The following is an 18,628-nucleotide window of genomic DNA, read 5'->3' on the forward strand; positions in this document are numbered from 1 at the left end:
ATACTTTCTTTGAAATGTGATCTTTTTAAAATTATGATTTTTGAATTTGTGCAAACATACAACAATGGATTGTTATCTCTGTTTTTTCATTTCTGTTTTCGTAAACACTACAAAATAAGTGGAGCCATGTGTGTGTGTGTGTGTGTGTGTGTGAGTGTGTGTGTGTGTGAGTGTGTGTGCGTGTGTGTGTGTGAGTGTGTGTGTGTGTGTGTGTGTGAGTGTGAGTGTGTGTGAATGAGTGTGAGTGTGTGTGTGTGTGTGTGTGTGTGAGTGTGAGTGTGTGTGTGTGTGTGTGTGTGTGTGTGTGTGTGTGTGTGTGTGTGTGTGTGTGCGTGCGTGTGTGTGTGTGTGTCTGAGCGTGGCTCTGCTCTAGGAGTAGTCCTCGTCCTGTCGGTACCCGTAGCGTCCGGCGGCCGCCTCCTCCTGGACATACTCCTCCTTCTTCTCCCAGCTGTCGGCCCAGCCCCCGTTCACCTGCGTGGTGGCGCCGTACGACTTGGCCGGCCCCCCCAGCGCGCCGTAGCCCTGGGTGATGTCGCCCGTCTCCTCCGCCAGCTCGTCCTCGTCGATGAAGCCGCACTTCTCGTCGCTGGTGAGCTCTGGGTCGGCCCACGGCTGCTTCTCCCCCGACGCAAACAGACCGTAGAAGATCACGCCTCCGTAGTGAACCAGCGACGCTATCAGGAACACGTACTGCCACTCCTCTCGAGTCTGGGGGGGAGGAGAGGAGGAGAGGAGGAGGAGAGGAGGAGGAGAGGAGAGGAGGAGATGAGGAGGAGAGGAGGAGGAGAGGAGAAAAGGAGGAGAGGAGGAGAGGAAGAGAGGAGGGAAGCAGGGGAGGAGAGGAGGAAGGAGGGGAGGAGAGGAGGAAGGAGGGGAGGTCTCACCTTGTTTTTGGTCATGGCCCCCACGATCAGAGGGCAGACCATGCCAGACAAGGTGCCCACGCCGTTGCTGATGCCCATCAGGATGCTGGCATAACGAGGAGCAATGTCCAGGTGATTAACATTGAATCCTGTTGGGGAGCGAGAGAGAGAGAGAGAGAGAGAGAGAGAGAGAGAGAGAGGAAGAGAGAGAGAGAGGGGGGGGTCCTTGCTGAATGCTACAGAGTCATTGTCCTGCCTGCCTCCCCCTCTCTCCCTCTCTCTCTCTCCCCCTCTCTCCTGGGACGACTACTGAATTATTAAACCCTCTAAAGAGCAGAGGAGTGAGCACAGCTCCTGATTGGCCCTCAGCTCAGGCCAATCAGGAGCTGCTGGGGGAGGGGACCTGGTTCCCTCTGCTCCTAACAGGCTGAGCGCTGGATTAGAGGTGAGCAGGTCCTGGGTTGGACCCCGTCACGCTGTGTTCAGGTGTAAGGTGTAATCTGTTCTCTGCCCAGTAGGAGAGGGGTCTGAGAGGTTGGTTTGATTCAACCCGCCGGGCACTCTGGAACTAATAGAGTCACAATCATAGAGGAACAGACTTCACATGCAAAGTCCAAATCAAGTGCACCTCAAGTGTTTCAGGTCTAGTTCTGGTACTGACCTGATATGGCGAACCCGCTGAAGCCCACGGCCAGAACCAGGAAGGATATGGCCACACCTTTACTGTGGGAATACCCCACCACTAGCAGCAATGTGGCCTCCATGCCAAAGCCTGCACACACACACACACACACACACACACACACACACACACACACTCAGTAACCAAGGGTTATGACCAGTCATGTGGCAATTCAATTACAGGATGTCACAGACACACAGTCATGCCAATACTGTTGGCAAGACTTGGCATCATTCAGCTAGTGATAGTAGACATTCGATAGTCATATTCTGTGTGTGTGTGTGTGTGTGTGTGTGTGTGTGTGTGTGTGTGTCGCCCATTTCACGTGTGTAAAAGAATGTGCTGTGTGACTAATACAGATTTCTTTCTTTTCTCTGTAAAGCTGTAGCATCACGGCCATGTCCCCTGGGCTCATGGTAACGTTAGAGGTGTGGGGAACGTGAGCCTGTGATGTGGGGTGTTGGGGAACGTGAGCCTGGGATGTGGGGTGTTGGGGAACGTGAGCCTGGGATGTGGGGTGTTGGGGAACGTGAGCCTGTGATGTGGGGTGTTGGGGAACGTGAGCCTGTGATATGGGGTGTTGGGGAACGTGAGCCTGTGATGTGGGGTGTTGGGGAACGTGAGCCTGGGATGTGGGGTGTTGGGGAACGTGAGCCTGGGATGTGGGGTGTTGGGGAACGTGAGCCTGTGATGTGGGGTGTTGGGGAACGTGAGCCTGTGATGTGGGGTGTTGGGGAACGTGAGCCTGGGATGTGGGGTGTTGGGGAACGTGAGCCTGTGATGTGGGGTGTTGGGGAACGTGAGCCTGTGATGTGGGGTGTTCATCCCTCACCACAACACATGGAACTGTTAGAGATGCCCTCAGTATTGCATCAGTACCGTCAGTGTAGAGTTGTGTTATTGTCGTCTGTGTTATTGAGTTGTGGTCTCACCTCCACAGTTCATGATCTTCCTGACCGTGGTGGTGGACAGGATGTTCCTGGTCCGCAGGTAGTCAGCCAGCTGACCACCGATGGGCACGATGATGGTCATCACCAGGTGAGGCAGGGCAGACAGCATGCCGACCTACACACACACACACACACACACACACACACACACACACACACACTTAACTATTACCTCACACCAGCCCTGATACAAACACTGAACTATTACCTCACCCCAGCCTACTCTAGAATTATTTTCAGTTGCTCAGCTTTGCCCAACATTAGTCTGTTCTATTGTCCACCCAACAGTAGTAGCTATCTAGCTTAAAAACAGTAGGGAGGGAAAGTGAAAACGCGCGCCCCTAGCGGATTTGTTCCTATCGGAGAGGAGTTTCAATGTAAACTCCCACAGACCGGATTTTCTAATAATTACTACGAAGCCATTTCGGTGAAGTTATCAAAACAAAAACTTGTGAGTGTCTTAACAGTAATAACCTACTAACTGTGAGAATTTCAAACAGTATTTCGCCTTCTTTCAAATTGTTTAAATTGCTCCATTCGTTTCATAAATGGACTTCAAAGCCGGACGTGCTTATGTACGTCACTCATGAGAAAAATGCTGTGCTTTGCGCCAGATTGCTCCCATCGGTATGAGATGAATGGTTGCAAATTCTACTCATTTCCAAGAGATCCCAAAGAGCTGGAAAGATGGATACGAATAATAAGTTGAGTTGAATTGCATATGGACAGTGCTACGTTGTGAAATGTCATAACCCAAGCCTCCTATTAACGTGAGCTGGTTAGGATGGTATTAGCTGGTCAGACTGGTCTTAGCTGGTCTGATCCGCAGGTGCGCCTGGATATTCTTACTGGTCCGTAACCCTAACCTTAACACCTAACCGTAATAGGCTCAGTTATGATGCTAACTCACCGTAACGTGATATGACCGGTCCATGCTAGACCTAACAGCTCCCCCTGCAAATAGCGCCATTTGTCTACATGGCCAGATCTAAAATGATTGTCAGCACGTGGGATGCACTTCTTGTTATTGCTGAAGTATTCTGCCAGCCATGCAATGCATATCGGCATTTTCGTAGGTGTACTGATTTGTAATTTGTAATTTGGTTGTATTGTGTTAGATGTTAGCTGGTAGAGTCAGCAAGCTCGCACAGGCGCACAAAATGACGTATGTAGTTCTTTACCACTTTGTTACAAAAAATATATACATAATTCAGATTGTGATTGAAAATTAACTATGGTCACCAGAATCAATAAAGTTAGTCTCCAAGTATATCATATGTAATGCATTCTACTAACTTTTCGATGTAGACCGAGATATAATTTTTCTGAAAATGTGCTATGAGAAATCCCGTTCATTCTCTCGGCATTAGGAACACTACTGCTAGGGGGCGATGAGATTACTTTCCCTCCCTATAGCCAAACCAAGCTACTGTATCGTTCAGATGGTATTACCAAACACAACATGTCTGCTATGTTCTAGGGTGGATTAAATAGATGATCAATTACGGATTGCTCCAACGGGTATCAAGACTATCAGATAAGTTAATTGGATGGGGCAAAGCTGGAGTGAGATGTGCAGTATTTATTTTGTGTCCATAGTGCTCCAACAGGTATCACAACTAGTTATTATTAGTTTAACCAAGAGATTAAAACACTCTACTATATACAGTATCCCTAGATAGTGGGTCAATTAACTCAAAATACTGGTGCATCTCAGAAAATGTGAATATTGTGAAAAAGTCCATTATTTTCCTTAATTTTATTATTTCATGTATTCTAGTCCATTACACAAAGTGAAATCTTTCAATCCTTTTTTGTTTTAATATTTATGATTGTACAGTATGTTCAGTATGTTCATTTAAACACTCAATACTTGGTCGGGGCTCCTTTTGCACAAATTACTGCATCAACGTGGAGCAACATGGAGGCAATCAGCCTTGAAATATTTCACTTCATGTGTAATGAATCTATAATATATGAAAGTTTCACTTTTTGAATTAAATTATATTATATATATATATATATATATATATATATATATATATATGTATATATATATAATATTCTAATTTTCTGAGATGCACCTGTACTAGGTTCCGTTACAGGATTCCCACATTGGAACCAAATGGATTTTTCACTAACAGCCTGGTACTCTAGACTGACGACGTCTTAGGGACGTCTTAGGGACATCTTAGGGACATCTTAGGGACGTCTTAGGGACATCTTAGGGAGATCTTAGGGAGATCTTAGGGACGTCTTAGGGACGTCTTAGGGACATCTTAGGGAGATCTTAGGGAGATCTTAGGGACGTCTTAGGGAGATCTTAGGGAGATCTTAGGGAGATCTTAGGGACGTCTTAGGGACATCTTAGGGATGGCTCACCTTGCTGATCTCAAAACCAAACACCTCCTCAAAGTAGGCCGGCTGGCTGATGAGCAGCAGGTAGAAGGTCCAGCTCCGGCAGAAGTTGGCCACGATGATTGCATAGACGGGCATGGAGGTGAAGAACTTCTTCCAGGGCGTCTTGAACTTCTACAAAGGAGTTTAACAGTTTAAGCATGAGCATGTGAGTAAAACCACCTGGTTTGCTTTCACATTACATGCAATTCAAAACAACGTGTGTGTGAGAGACAGATAGATAGACAGATAGATAGATACATAGATAGATAGATAGATAGATAGATAGATAGATAGATAGATAGATAGATAGATAGATAGATAGATAGATAGATAGATAGACAGACAGACAGACAGACAGACAGACAGACTGGGAATAGAATAGAACAGAAAGTTTAACTACTATATACAACCACTACAGGTACAGGTACATTGGAATTCTTCTCATTGCTTGTCCTAGTGTTCCTCACGCCAGTCCTAGGTACGTAGCTAGACATTTAAGGTTCCCAAACTGGCAATATACAATCCATAGTCTAGCAGTCTGTCAATTCTATCAATTTGATCCTCATCCACATATCCAATCCAATCATGGGGACTGTGTCCTTGATATAGGCAGTGCAATTAAATAACATTCAAGTATATTGTTGTAGAGGGTCAGTTGTTGTTGTCTATAGGCAAGAGTCAATTGTTATTGTCTATTGTATTGGCAGGGAGTTGAGTTGTTCAAGTGTTGTCAGGTGTTGGTTGAAGTGATGTGGTGGGGAGGAGGGTGTGAGAGGTCGGGGGAGTGGGGGGGGGGGGGTGAGAGGTCAGGGTGGGGGTCAAGGGGGGTGTCAGTGAGGGCAGGGAGTGAGACTGAGAGACTGGTCCACCAGACTGTTCATGTATGGTTTGAATGAGGGTTGTTTGAAGGTTATGCTCTATGGTTTGAATGTTGTTTAAAGGTTGTTTGAATGTTGTTTGAAGGTTGTGCTGTATGGTTTGAATGTTGTTTGAAGGTTGTTTGAATGTTGTTTGAAGGTTGTGCTCTATAGTTTGAATGTTGTTTGAAGGTTGTTTGAATTTTGTTTGAAGGTTGTGCTGTATGGTTTAAATGTTGTTTAAAAGTTGTTTGCAGGTTGTGCTCTATGGTTGGAATGTTGTTTAAAGGTTGTTTGAATGTTGTTTGAAGGTTGTGCTCTATAGTTTGAATGTTGTTTCAAGGTTGTTTGAAGGTTGTGCTCTATGGTTTGAATGTTGTTTCAAGGTTGTTTGAAGGTTGTGCCCTCACGTCAGACGGGCCCATCAGCTTGGCGCTCTCCCCGATGCTCTCCTCGATGTAGCAGCGTTCTTCATCGGTGATGGTGGGGTGGTCAGCCGGACTCTCGTACGACACCAGGATCCACATCATGTACCACATGATCCCAAAGCAGCCTGCAGCGTGTAAACACACACACACACACACACACACACACACACACACACACACATGGTTGAATACACAGACGACATTGGTCAGAAAGTGTATGAGAAAGAGGGAGAAGCAGAGATACTAGAGGGAGAGAAAGAAGACCGAGCCAGAACATGCTGCTGGTCACTCATTTCCTTCCATATTGGAAGAGCTTTTTCCAGAGTCCCTTATGCCAGCTGGTCGGGTGCGTTAGACCTCTTCAGAATCAAACTCCATCATTGGTATAAAATAAAATAACATGAACAGTGTGAGGCTAGTAGCCTCTAGTAGCCTCCCCTCCACACAGCGATGGATGACCTCATTCCTGGTGAACATCACAACATCGCAGGTGAATCAATATTCTGCCAGAACGGGTCGATCCATTTGACTTTCCCTGGAGGTCTTTCTAAGAATCAAAACGTTACGAAGATCTGACAATTATAAAATGATATTCACCCTCTGTACAAACACACACACACAACATGGTATCTTACCATAGATGTAGAAGACGGAAGACCATCCTGAGTACTGAACCAGGATGCCGGCCAGGGGCATGGCGATGACCGCGCCCGCGTACGAGCCTGGGAGGAGGGGACCGCAGACCGGGTCAGAACGGTCCAGCACCAGGACACATGAACACATGAACCAGACACATGAACACATGAACTAGACACATGAACACATGAACTACACACATGAACACATGAACTAGACACATGAAAACATGAACTAGACACATGAACACATGAACTAGACACATGGACACATGAACCAGACACATGAACACATGAACTAGACACATGAACACATGAACTACACACATGAACACATGAACTAGACACATGAACTAGACACATGAACCAGACACATGAACAAATGAACTAGACACATGAACCAGACACATGAACACATGAACTACACACATGAACACATGAACTACACACATGACCACATGAACTAGACACATGAACAAATGAACTAGATACATGGACACATGAACTAGACACATGAACACATGAACTACACACATGAACACCTGAACTAGACACATGAACACATGAATTAGACACATGAACACATGAACTACACACATGAACACATGAACTAGACACATGGACACATGAACTAGACACATGGACACATGAACTAGACACATGAACACATGAACTAGACACATGGACACATGAACTAGACATGTGAACACATGAACTAGACATGTGAACACATTAACTAGACACGTGAACACATGAACTAGACACATGAACACATGAACTACACACATGAACAAATGAACTAGACACATGAACACATGAACTACACACATGAACACATGAACTACACACATGAACACATGAACTACACACATGAACACATGAACTAGCTGGTGAAACGTGCGCTTATTTACCGCAGAAGGAGGTGGTGGCCAGACGACTCCTCTCCAGAGGAGGAGCCCACTTACTCCATATGCCATGACACGCCGGGTACGTCACGCCCTGATACACACACACACGCACACACACACCCACGCACACACACACACACACGCACACACACACACACACACACACACACACACACACACACACACACAGACACCAAAGAACCTTAATGCTTAAGAAAACCTTTCCTTTTTCCAAATAAATGTATGTAATACAGTAAACCATAACCCGCGTCAGCGTTTTAACAGTGTAAAGGTTGCATAACCATAGTTGGACATATACAGATAATGATGATGATGATGATGATGATGAGGATGATGAAAATAGAGATAACCAAACAGAAACAGGCTAAATTGAAAACATATGTAGCCTACCAAGCTGTAATAAATGGATGATTGAACAGAATCCCAGCGGAAGATAACCCATTACATATGAACTGTCATGTCTGTATATTAGATGTGACCACAAACAAAAACCAACACTCTTCTAATTGCCTTTTTAATTAACATTAATAGTTGAATGGCTGCTCTGAGCAAAATGGAGCAGATGAGCTGTTCACCACGCTGCTCTCATTAAGCCTTCATCAGCGTAATTAGAACAGAGCGTGCTGTAGGAAAAGGCCGTCTGCCTGGACCCTGAACAGGGCTACACCCACACTCGTATCAAGTGCACAGTCCAGCCTGTGTCTAGACGGACAGGGTCATTTTAGCTGCAGACCGCAGTGGCAAGGTCTCATGTTTTACTACAGGCCAGCTGATGTAGTGTTTCATATTTCACTACAGGAAGACACAAGGATTTACGAGATGTGTTGTATCAGTTTCACTACACTCCCGAACAGGGCAGGACATGGGGAGCATGAGGACTACCTACACACCCTCGACAGATCAATATATCCGTCTGTCTGCTTCTGCTGTTGGGCGCGATTTGTTTTCTCCCTCTCTGAGAACTAAGAATAGAAATGGCGCTAAAACATCCAAATTAATGAAAACCGAATAGTTAGTTGTGATACGCTATGCCACTGAAGGTGAGTTAGGCCCACTAGCCCACCTCGATCAGGATTAAACCGCGTCAGGCGGCAGTTAGCCTACCTCCACTAGTCCTTGCAGTATCCTGACGAAGATGACGCAGCCGTAGTGGGTTCGCGCGGCGGAGGGGATGAACATGTTAAGCGTGGAGGTGAGGAGGATGGCCGCCCCGAACACCCTGCAAAACAGTTGCATAGATAGACTATTACCAATGATTGCTACAATCGAGTGAACTACGAAATTCGGAAGGCCTATATTTATGTAGTGATTTTTGTGAGCAATTCACCAGAGAATGGCACTTAAATAGGCATATATCTAGGCCCCCCTCTCTCTAGGCTAATCCACCCAAACTGAATCATTCGGCCTGTGATAGCCTACCTAATATAAAAATAGCATCATGTTTGAGGTTGGACCAGGCCTACGTTTAGCCCCGTGGACTCTAATTTAATTAAACCTAGAATATATGCCTAGCCTACGGCTAATATGGTAATTATTCTGTGCTATAACGAGGATAAAAGCGGCTGATAAAAGAGCGTGATGACGGGCGCGCGTGCCGACAGCATGCTGCACGGTTGCTGGGAGCGCAGCTGTGTCAGCGCGAGGCCAGTCCCTAAACACTAGAGCGCGCAGATCTTTATTCATTTCTGTCACGCCCCTCCTCTCACCTGCACGCGCGAGGAAAACCCTAAACGGATTGAGGCACGAGACGGGTTCATTCGATTACATATCAATGTCAATCAAGAGCATATGAACAGATAATAAAACACGCGATATGTCATTTACACGCATGCAATTAAATAGCCTACAGTTTAGGCTTAAACGAAATTGCTGTTCTTAAATTGACTCAAATCTCAAATCAAACACTGAACTGGATAGGCCATATAGGCTATTTAATATTTTTATGTTGTTATATCATTAAAGTAAATTACCCTAAATCTATATTATTCAAGTGATCGAAATCATTAGATTAGAATTAGATCTAGCTCTAACATATATTAATTCATCCATAATTCATTTTAAATGTCACACTCGTATAGGCCTCTATGCTCCATGACGGCTGTTGCAGCCAGTTGCAGCAGTGTGAATCTTATTAGTAAACATTCATAAAACCATCCACGGATGTGCACATGAGCGCGCGCGAGTAAAAGCCTTTGGCGCCGAGAGCCAGGCTGGTCGCCATGCCCCGCGAAGACAAAAGATTAGTCACGCCCCCCCCCAGGGAGCTCATTAACAGGTGGCACAAAGCCCCGAGGCCCGGCGGCACAGTCAACCCTCCACGGCCTTGCCAGAAACTAGGATTGTGGATCCTCTTTCTCCTTCATAATTTAGTCCATCATTGAGAATTCAAAGATCTAGTTGGATTTTAATAGCCTAGTTCTAGCCTTATACCCTTTCTGTAATATTTTCTGACCATTGAGGCTATAGGTGGGTAGGCTATCGGACAATTCGTCGGCCACATTATTACAGTAGTAAAAACTGAAGCCATAAAGACAAATAAACAAAATATCCCGCCACTCTGGTTTAAACGGCCAATCCATATAAAATATGGCACAGATGATATGCTTGCAAGCTAAAAGCCTATAAAAAAAATACCTCATTCGAAGTGTAGGCTACAGGTTAAAATCAAGAATATTTTTGAGTTGTACGTTAATTTAATAGGCCCTAGTGATACACCATGGCAATCATTTCAGTAACAAAAATATAAAGCCTATTTAAATATGATGAACGCCATTTACCTGTTAGCTGCTAGTCGGGAGGATATGTAGCCTCCTGGGATCTGAGTCACGATGTACCCCCAGAAGAACGAACCGTGGATCAGACCCACCGTTTCAGGGTCCCAGTTAAACTTGGCTTTCTTCACAGCGACAAAAAATGAACACAAAGACAATCAGAAACCTATAAAAATGTACGAGGTTCAAATTTATAACCTCATCAATATGCTTGTAAACCCACTCCTATCATCTGCTAATGCAAATTAATCATATCAAACAGATTGTAGGACCTTTGACTGAAATTGCAGCATGAACAATATTCAGGATATCGATACAGCCTCGGCTACTGCAGAAATGAATATCCCATTGAGGATAAACCAATTATTTGAAATTTACGGAGCCCTGTAGAAATTCACAATGAAAATGATTTGCCTATATTGGGTATTTTAGTTTTACAGTGGAATAGTAGCCTAGCCTACAGTGGAATAGTAGCCTAGCATATAGTGGGTAGCCTACAGTGGAATAGTAGCCCACACTGTATGTTTTATTCAACAGAACGGCATCACGTGAGGGTAAGGCATCCAAATACTAAATACTAATAACCTACTTAATTGATTTATTCTAACTATGGCTTATTCTGCAACATGTGGGTTATGCAATCATAGAGTCTACTAATAGCCTATTTGAGACGTGGCCTACTTTGAAATCACAAGGTGTTTAAACAATGAGGGGTGTGGGTTGAACATGATGTCACGAGCATGAGCATAACCCCAACACCCCTGTGCATGTGAGGATCTCCATACTGCCAAACACCTGATCTTCCTACTCAAACACACCTCTGTGATGATGATCTTCCCGTCCCGGTGTATCGTGCTGTTGTTGACCATGCCCACGATGGCCACGCCCAGATTACACCGGATACCGAACGAGATGCAGAAGCCCAGGCCGCTCATGATGGCGATGATGTACCGCCGGGGCAGACCGAAGCACGTGCAGTCGCACAGGGGCGGTTTCTTCTCGGCCGCCTCTGAGGGTCTTCCGTCCTCGGTCAGCTCGATAACCTCGCCAGTTTTCTGCCGTTTCTCCATCACCCTGGAACAGTCCCGTTAAGGATGACATTGTCACCCATTTTCCTGGCTGAGCCGCCTGTGATTCACACGCCTACTTGATCACGCCGTCTATAGACTACAGGGGAGGGCAGCCCTGCATGACTGGCATGAATGTCAAGTGCATCAAGAAGGTATTTTAGTTCAAATGTCTTGTAGGCCACGTTTAGGCCTGTGGATCGAAACATTGCAATAGGGCTTTGAGAATGTAATTTTGGGGAACGCGTTTATTAAGCCAAATAAAAACGACAAATTCCTCAACGGGTCTTTCAGTTGCTTTGTGAAAATAGGCCTATTTATTTGGTTGGTTGACTGTGGGTTCCGTCACGAATAACATCCAAACAAGGACAGAAATATCTGGAATACTTTCGAATAAACAAAGAAAGAAAAATCACGCAATAGGCTATCCTCCAGAGAGCTGCACAGAGAGGCCTGTAGGCGTGAGAAAGCCGTGGTGTGTGGAGCTGTAGGAGGCGCGAGGGATGCGCGTGTACAGAGGGATGCGCGTGTACAGAGGGATGCGCGTGTACCGCATTGCAGCAACCCGGATCACCTTCACCCTCATTAACATGCAGGGACGGGGTAACAGGGACCAGGGTAGGAGCCGGACTCCCGGCGGGGCGAACGCTCTCTCGTCTTCAATTGATTTTCACAACATATTCAGCGTATTCGAATTTATTCGTTGTAAATTGTCGAGAATCGAGTGGTTTAGCAAATAAAACGTGTCAGATTTCCTAAATCTGAAATGTGAGGGGAAATTGTCGAGTAGACAAGGCCTCAATGGTGTCAGCCAGCCTGCCATAACAAACAGCATATTTGATGAAAAATAAAGAATTATTCAACAGTCATTATTCACCCCAAATAATTCCAATCTAGAACATTTAATTATGGGATTTCCATATTATTGATTCCATAGCCTACCTGATAGGCTACTCAAAATACTTAGCTAGGCATTCTATCGACATAGCCTACTCTATATCGATACTGTAGACTGCATATAAATGCAATAGGCTACTAGATTTCTTTATTTTCGTGGCAGCGTCATAATTTCGTTTTTTTCTCTCCATCAGAGCATGCATGGATTCGACTCCAGATTTCTACTGTAAATATAAACATTTATAGTGTTGAAATATGTTTTAATATTAAAATGTTCCAAGCATTGTAATAACAAAAACAGAAATAACTGAGTTTAATAAACGAAACTATCGAAATCAAATCGAAATTGTTTAGCTGTGGATCTTCTACAATTGATTGACAGTAGGCCTACAGCCACAACCATCAAACTCATAACAGATTAATGAAACCCTTAGCAAGACCCTCTTGGCAGTCAGACTAAATAAACATCGAAATAAATAGATTGTCTTTACAGTCTAAATAATTCGAGGAAGCTTGCACTTCTGACACGATTTGTATTTTGTTTGAAATATTTACGCTACAGAAGCCAAGAGCTATTAGGCTAATTGAAGTGGGATATACTCGGTGATCGTACAGTTGACTAGGCCTAAATTATTTTTGATCGAATGCCTTCCATGATCATGCTCTGGGTCCAGAGGTGCATCAGGCCTATCGGCCACTACACACGGCGTGTTTTCATCCCGCAGGCCAGTGTCATCACGGGAATGTGTATAATTACATAATTCCTCCTCGAGTCTAACCTACCCCATTAGAGGCGTGACGGTGGCTGCAAGCCGTTTGTGATCAAAGCCAGCAGCTAGCACAGCACAGGTAGCCTGGTCAACTGCCACCGTGGCCTAAACAGCCTATAACACGCACATACAGAAATAAACACAAAAATCTACAGTCTACATAAAACAGAATCTTACCTGTACATCTGCCCCAAAGTCTTCCCCGCAAATTCCTTCACCCCCGCCGCAGCCCTCATCTTGACGGAGTCCATATCCAAATTTGATGTTTTTATCTATTTCTTTTTTAATGGTAAAACATCGTATTACGGTGCAAGATGACCGAACAAACCGGTGAGACGAATACTGTTAGTTCAATCTGATTCTTTGATTAGGACAGCGACACTTTACACACACCGAATGCTGTAAAAACGTCTACAAGCGAGAGAAATTAGATGAGCACTGACTTCCCATTCACAACTATAAACTCATCGCTTTCTTGGCGTAGTACCGTTAACGCACGCTCTGCCATCACGATGAAAATCAACAGATAGCCTATAGGTCTACGAAAAAAACGAAAGGGATAAAACAGGCTTTTTCCGAGGTGATAATTAAACGAGTCTTTGGATTTTCGAAAAAAATAAAGGCAAATAAAAAAAACACCCGCTTGAACCAGGGACCAGCGGTGTGTGGAGTTGCTTCGGTAAATCACGGAGCGGTACGTTGACGTCTCGTGGAGAGCGACAGCTTTTCTGACGTCGCGAGAGTCGCCGGCCGTTCAGCACCAAGGTCAGCGACAGCTGCGTGTGGGCGCGAGCCGCGCGTCCATATCTAACAACAGTATGAAATATTCTAAAGGAAGAAAACTGACAGCAATACACAGCGTGTTGGGAGGGGTCGGGGACGCCAGCGTGTTTTAGTAGACAATTATAGGTAAGTTACATTATTTGCAATTGCATTTCATCAATACACTGTTTATGTGTACGTTACTGTACGCAATTTTAAATCCTGAGCAAGATTCGATTTCTCTTTTTCAATGTTTCTTTGTGTTTTTCATATAACTGGGCGAGGCAACATGGCATCAAGCCTCGGCGGAACCCTCCGGAGGGCGGTGCTATGGAAACCAGATGAGAGATGGATCCCCCTCGAATGAACGAAGGAATCCATCAATAATTTAGACATAAAATCTACCCCCACTTCCTCTCTCTCTCTCTCTCTCTCTCTTTCTCTCTCATGCACGCACACACGGACGCAGGCACACACACACACACACACAAAATGTGTCTATTAGGCTACTGTTATTAAGACTGTTATCAAACAGTATGCAGATGACACGGTCGTAATACAGGCGCAGAGAGGCCTATAGTCATCCTGAGAGCCAGGCATGCAGGCCGTTGTCCAATCCGAATTGATAACCAGCTATTGAGAAGGTTATTTTATGGAGACTCTTATTGTAAAAGAGTATAAGGTTGAGAGGATACAGGCTCCCGCCAGAATATCCTATATTGAACTGTGAAATTCATATTAAAGGATAGGGCGCCACCTGGCGGCCGTTTGTATACGCCTCCATATCTACAGTAACTCATGACAATGGAAACACATTTAGATGTAAAATTGTCTCACGTTTCTCAATTTATTTGTAATAGTCTTGTATATATATATATATGTTTGAGTGCAGAATTTTCAAAAATCAAAATCATCAAAGTAGTAAAGTTATTATGCACAATACAGCAATCCAAGCATCTCAAGCAAGACAATGCATATCAGATACATGACATAGTATGCAAAAGAGAGAGAAGAGGACCCATTCTGAAATATAGATATGAGACAGACAGACATCACAAGAAATAAAACAAACTTATCCAGATAGAAAAATTGCTGAAGGCTACTTACAAAAAACAGGTAAACATAGACGCTTAAGGCATTAGTCTGTTGGTCAGGTATTATTATCTTCCACCTCACAAATGGAAAAACACTCTCCAGAAGATGTCTGCATATAGCTGAGTCTGTCTGTCTGTCTGTCTGTCTGTCTGCCTGCCTGCCTGCCTGCCTGCCTGCCTGCCTCTCTGTCTGTCTGTCTGTCCAACACTGCAAGGTTTGCTAACCTGAGATAGAATGGTTGCAGTTGCTGCTGCTGTTCTAGTGAGCACAAGCATATCCCAGCATTGTGTTAAAACAACACATCACAGGCTTGGGGAATAAGCTGATACATTCATGACAAATGGAGTCAACATGTTAGATCTATACCATAAGCGTCGTAAGCATAAAGGGGTAGTTCGGAATTTTGGACATAATGTCTCATTGACGACTTCCTCATGTTGTTGATTGATTGGTTGATTGATGTTGATCGGGGAAACATGTGGACAGTCTGTCGGGTGATTTAGAGAGTGTAGACCATCATTTATAAAGTCAGTCTACGTACAGCAGAGCGTTTCATTTGCTTTGGGTGCACTGCGTTTCCCTGGTCCCATTGCATTGATTGATTGATTGATTAATTGATTGACTGGTTGATTAATTGGTTGATTGAGTGATTGGCAGCATGTGTGTGCCTACATGAAGGGTAGCACGGAAGCAGCTGAAAATGATCTCAATCAATCAACAACATAATGGCTAGGTCCTAAATGAGGCTCTGTTCAAAATTCCGAACTGTCCCTTTACCTTACATCCGATCAATAAATTATGAAGTGAACTGTATTATGAGATATGCTCTATAATTGCATGAACTGCATCACTTTACATATCTGTACAACTAGCTAGCGAAGGCTGACAGGCCCCACACTAACCACAACTACCACTGACTTTCAAGGATCTGCAATGATCGAGATCGAGAAACATAGAAGAAACGTCAACTGTCAACAATAAGCCCAACAATAAGCCCAACAACAAGCCCAACTCTGCTCCCAACTTTCCTGATATTCATATGCTGACATCACATGCACAATAACATGAAGAGATGACTTTCAGTCCTTCAACCAGAAATGTTGGAATGAATCCTATCAAAACACAGACCGTGTACAGTAGAGGGATGTTCAGCTGTCTGGCCATGTCTAAATTAAACCAAAAGATACCATTGATTGTTCTGTGTTGAAAGCCAAACGAGAGAAAATATGTTCCTAACACATACAGATTACATTACAGACTGTTAACTTCAGGACTGGCAGTAGCATAGCAGATTAATTCACTGTCCGTCTGTGTACAGTGAATACGATATCTCTTTACGATAAACAACTGACCCCACACAGACGTATATGTTAGTGTGTCTTCTCATCTTCCAGCCAGATCAGATATGAGGGTGGAACAGTCAGACAAGCCGGGTCTCTCTTAGGGGTGGAAACATGGCCGAACACGCTCCTCTCCAACGGAGGGTTCAGAGAATAACCACCCACAAGTCTTAACCTGAAGATATATAATAATAACGGTGGTGTATGGATATATATATATACATGTTCTCTGTTCTATTCTACCTCTCTGTCTCTATCAGTCCAAACACAACCCCCCTCTCCCCTGGTTCTCCTGCTTGAGGTAACTGCTTCTTCATTCACAGTTGATCTTACAGTGGACGATGCATTTTCCTCCCAAATAACATTCTCAAAACACATCATATGATTCTAACAAACACAACAACAAATGCCATTCATGTAGCCCAGCTACAGCCCAAAGCCACCATATTACCCAGCTGCCCTTATCAGGCCAATAAAGGGCTTTTATAATATTATATGTATGTACGGTTTTACATTCTCCCATTTGGCGTGACATGCCTGGGTAGAGTTTGAGTAATATTGTACAACAGGTGCTCATAAGTAGAGCTTAACCGATCTGGGCCAGATATGGGCCAGATATGGGCCGGAACAAAGCCATATGTGCCCAGATGGACTTGTCCTTTCCCTGGCTCCTCTAAGGCAGTCTTCGCTGAACGTATGTTTAAAGGGCGATGGAGTGAGCTTATTATGTTTATTATTTTGCTACTGAACATGTTTATTATTTTGCTACTGAACGTCATTAGAGAAACCTCTCTGCTCATTGGCACATACCTGGGCACACCTGGGCGTGTCCACTGACTGCAACCATCAACAATGGCACTGACTAACTGCACCCACATGGTGGGTTCAGACAAAGGTGAGGGGGCGAGGCCTACAGACACTCGGACAGCGCTTCACATTTGTCTGTGCTGGAGCAGAGTCCAGGGGTGCTGACCAGGAAGTTCTGGCTCAGCTGCATCTTGAGCTTCTCCACCTCGTACTTGTGGAGGTACTCCTGGATCAGGTAGCGCTCGCGCTTGATCCTGGCCTTCACCTCCGACGGCACGTCTGGGATCATCCACGCCACGAAGAACTTCACCACGAACACCACATGCTGGCCAGGGACGAGGAGAGGGGAGAGGAGGAGGGACATTACACCAGGGGGCTGCAGATAAACCCTGACTTACTTCTATAGTAATTAGTAAGTTATAATTCTATAACCACTGACTTACCTGGGACATTCTAGAACCACTGACTTACCTGGGACATTCTAGAACCACTGACTTATGAGAGACATTCTAGAACCACTGACTTACGAGAGACATTCTAGAACCACTGACTTACGAGGGACATTCTAGAACCACTGACTTACGAGGGACATTCTAGAACCACTGACTTACGAGGGACATTCTAGAACCACTGACTTACGAGAGACATTCTAGATCCGCACAACAACCCCACGTCTAGCTTCACAAAACTTGATTTGAGTGTTGTAGTAACTGAGTGAGCCTCACCTCCATGGTGATGATGAAGGCTAGCTTGGCGGCCAGGATGTGCCAGAACTGCATGGTGTGTTTGTACTCCCGGTCGTGACCAGGAGGGTAGCGGTAGTCACGGTATCTGACCAACACACACAGGGTCACAGGGTCAACGCACACAGGGTCAACACACACAGGGACACGGGGTCAACACACACAACTACTCCAAACCCCTGAATACCTTGAGAACACTGAAAGGATTTTTGAACACAGACATCAGAGATATAGATAGTAGACATGTTCATTAAGCATCGGGGTCCATTTCTATCATCTATCATTATTCAACCTTTCACCCCCCAAAATGCAGCTACCGAAAACCAGCTGGTGAGACGAACACTGCAAGTTCAAAATAGATCTGTCCCTGAGCCCCCCCCCCCCCCGCCCCACCAGACCAGATCTGTCCCTGAGCCCCCCTCCAGACCAGATCTGTCCCTGAGCCCCCCCCCCCCTTCCAGACACCATATCTGCCCCCCCCCCAGCTCTACCTGCAGGTGGTGATGGCGGAGCTGTTGTACCTGCAGGTGGTGATGGAGCTGTTGTACCAGGCGGGGCTCTCCCCCTCCTCCGGCAGGCTGTAGGGGGGGATGTGGGAGATGTTGTAGACCGACAGGCTGTTGTTGATG

The 18,628-nt window shown here is 45.0% G+C and overlaps 2 protein-coding genes across 5 annotated transcripts in view; both read right to left on the reverse strand.

The window, feature by feature from the left end:
* Positions 1-369: 369 nt before the first annotated feature.
* slc17a6b (solute carrier family 17 member 6b) lies at positions 370-13,503 on the reverse strand (the record flags this gene model as incomplete). The annotated part of the gene is made up of 12 exons (XM_084437092.1): positions 370-711; positions 888-1,015; positions 1,528-1,638; positions 2,481-2,613; positions 4,881-5,030; positions 6,166-6,308; positions 6,819-6,905; positions 7,730-7,817; positions 8,852-8,966; positions 10,525-10,643; positions 11,337-11,592; positions 13,430-13,503. 12 exons carry the CDS (start codon positions 13,501-13,503, stop codon positions 370-372), a joined length of 1,746 nt encoding a protein of 581 aa, XP_084293218.1.
* A 1,405-nt stretch (positions 13,504-14,908) lies between these two features.
* The window catches only part of ano5b (anoctamin 5b), a gene marked incomplete at its 5' end in the record, with an annotated part of 39,962 nt that continues 36,242 nt past the window's right edge, over positions 14,909-18,628 (reverse strand). For all 4 annotated transcript variants that reach the window (XM_084436566.1, XM_084436567.1, XM_084436565.1 and 1 more), the window contains 3 exons: positions 14,909-17,581; positions 17,982-18,087; positions 18,521-18,628. The exon at positions 18,521-18,628 is cut by the window's right edge and continues 92 nt beyond it. In XM_084436566.1, the coding sequence (XP_084292692.1) occupies positions 17,360-17,581; positions 17,982-18,087; positions 18,521-18,628 (436 nt within the window). In that variant the 3' untranslated portion in view covers positions 14,909-17,359. The remainder of the gene's footprint in view (positions 17,582-17,981; positions 18,088-18,520) is intronic.

Source organism: Borostomias antarcticus, assembly GCF_949987555.1.
Source record: "Borostomias antarcticus genome assembly, chromosome: 4".
NCBI classification, from domain to species: domain Eukaryota; kingdom Metazoa; phylum Chordata; class Actinopteri; order Stomiiformes; family Stomiidae; genus Borostomias; species Borostomias antarcticus.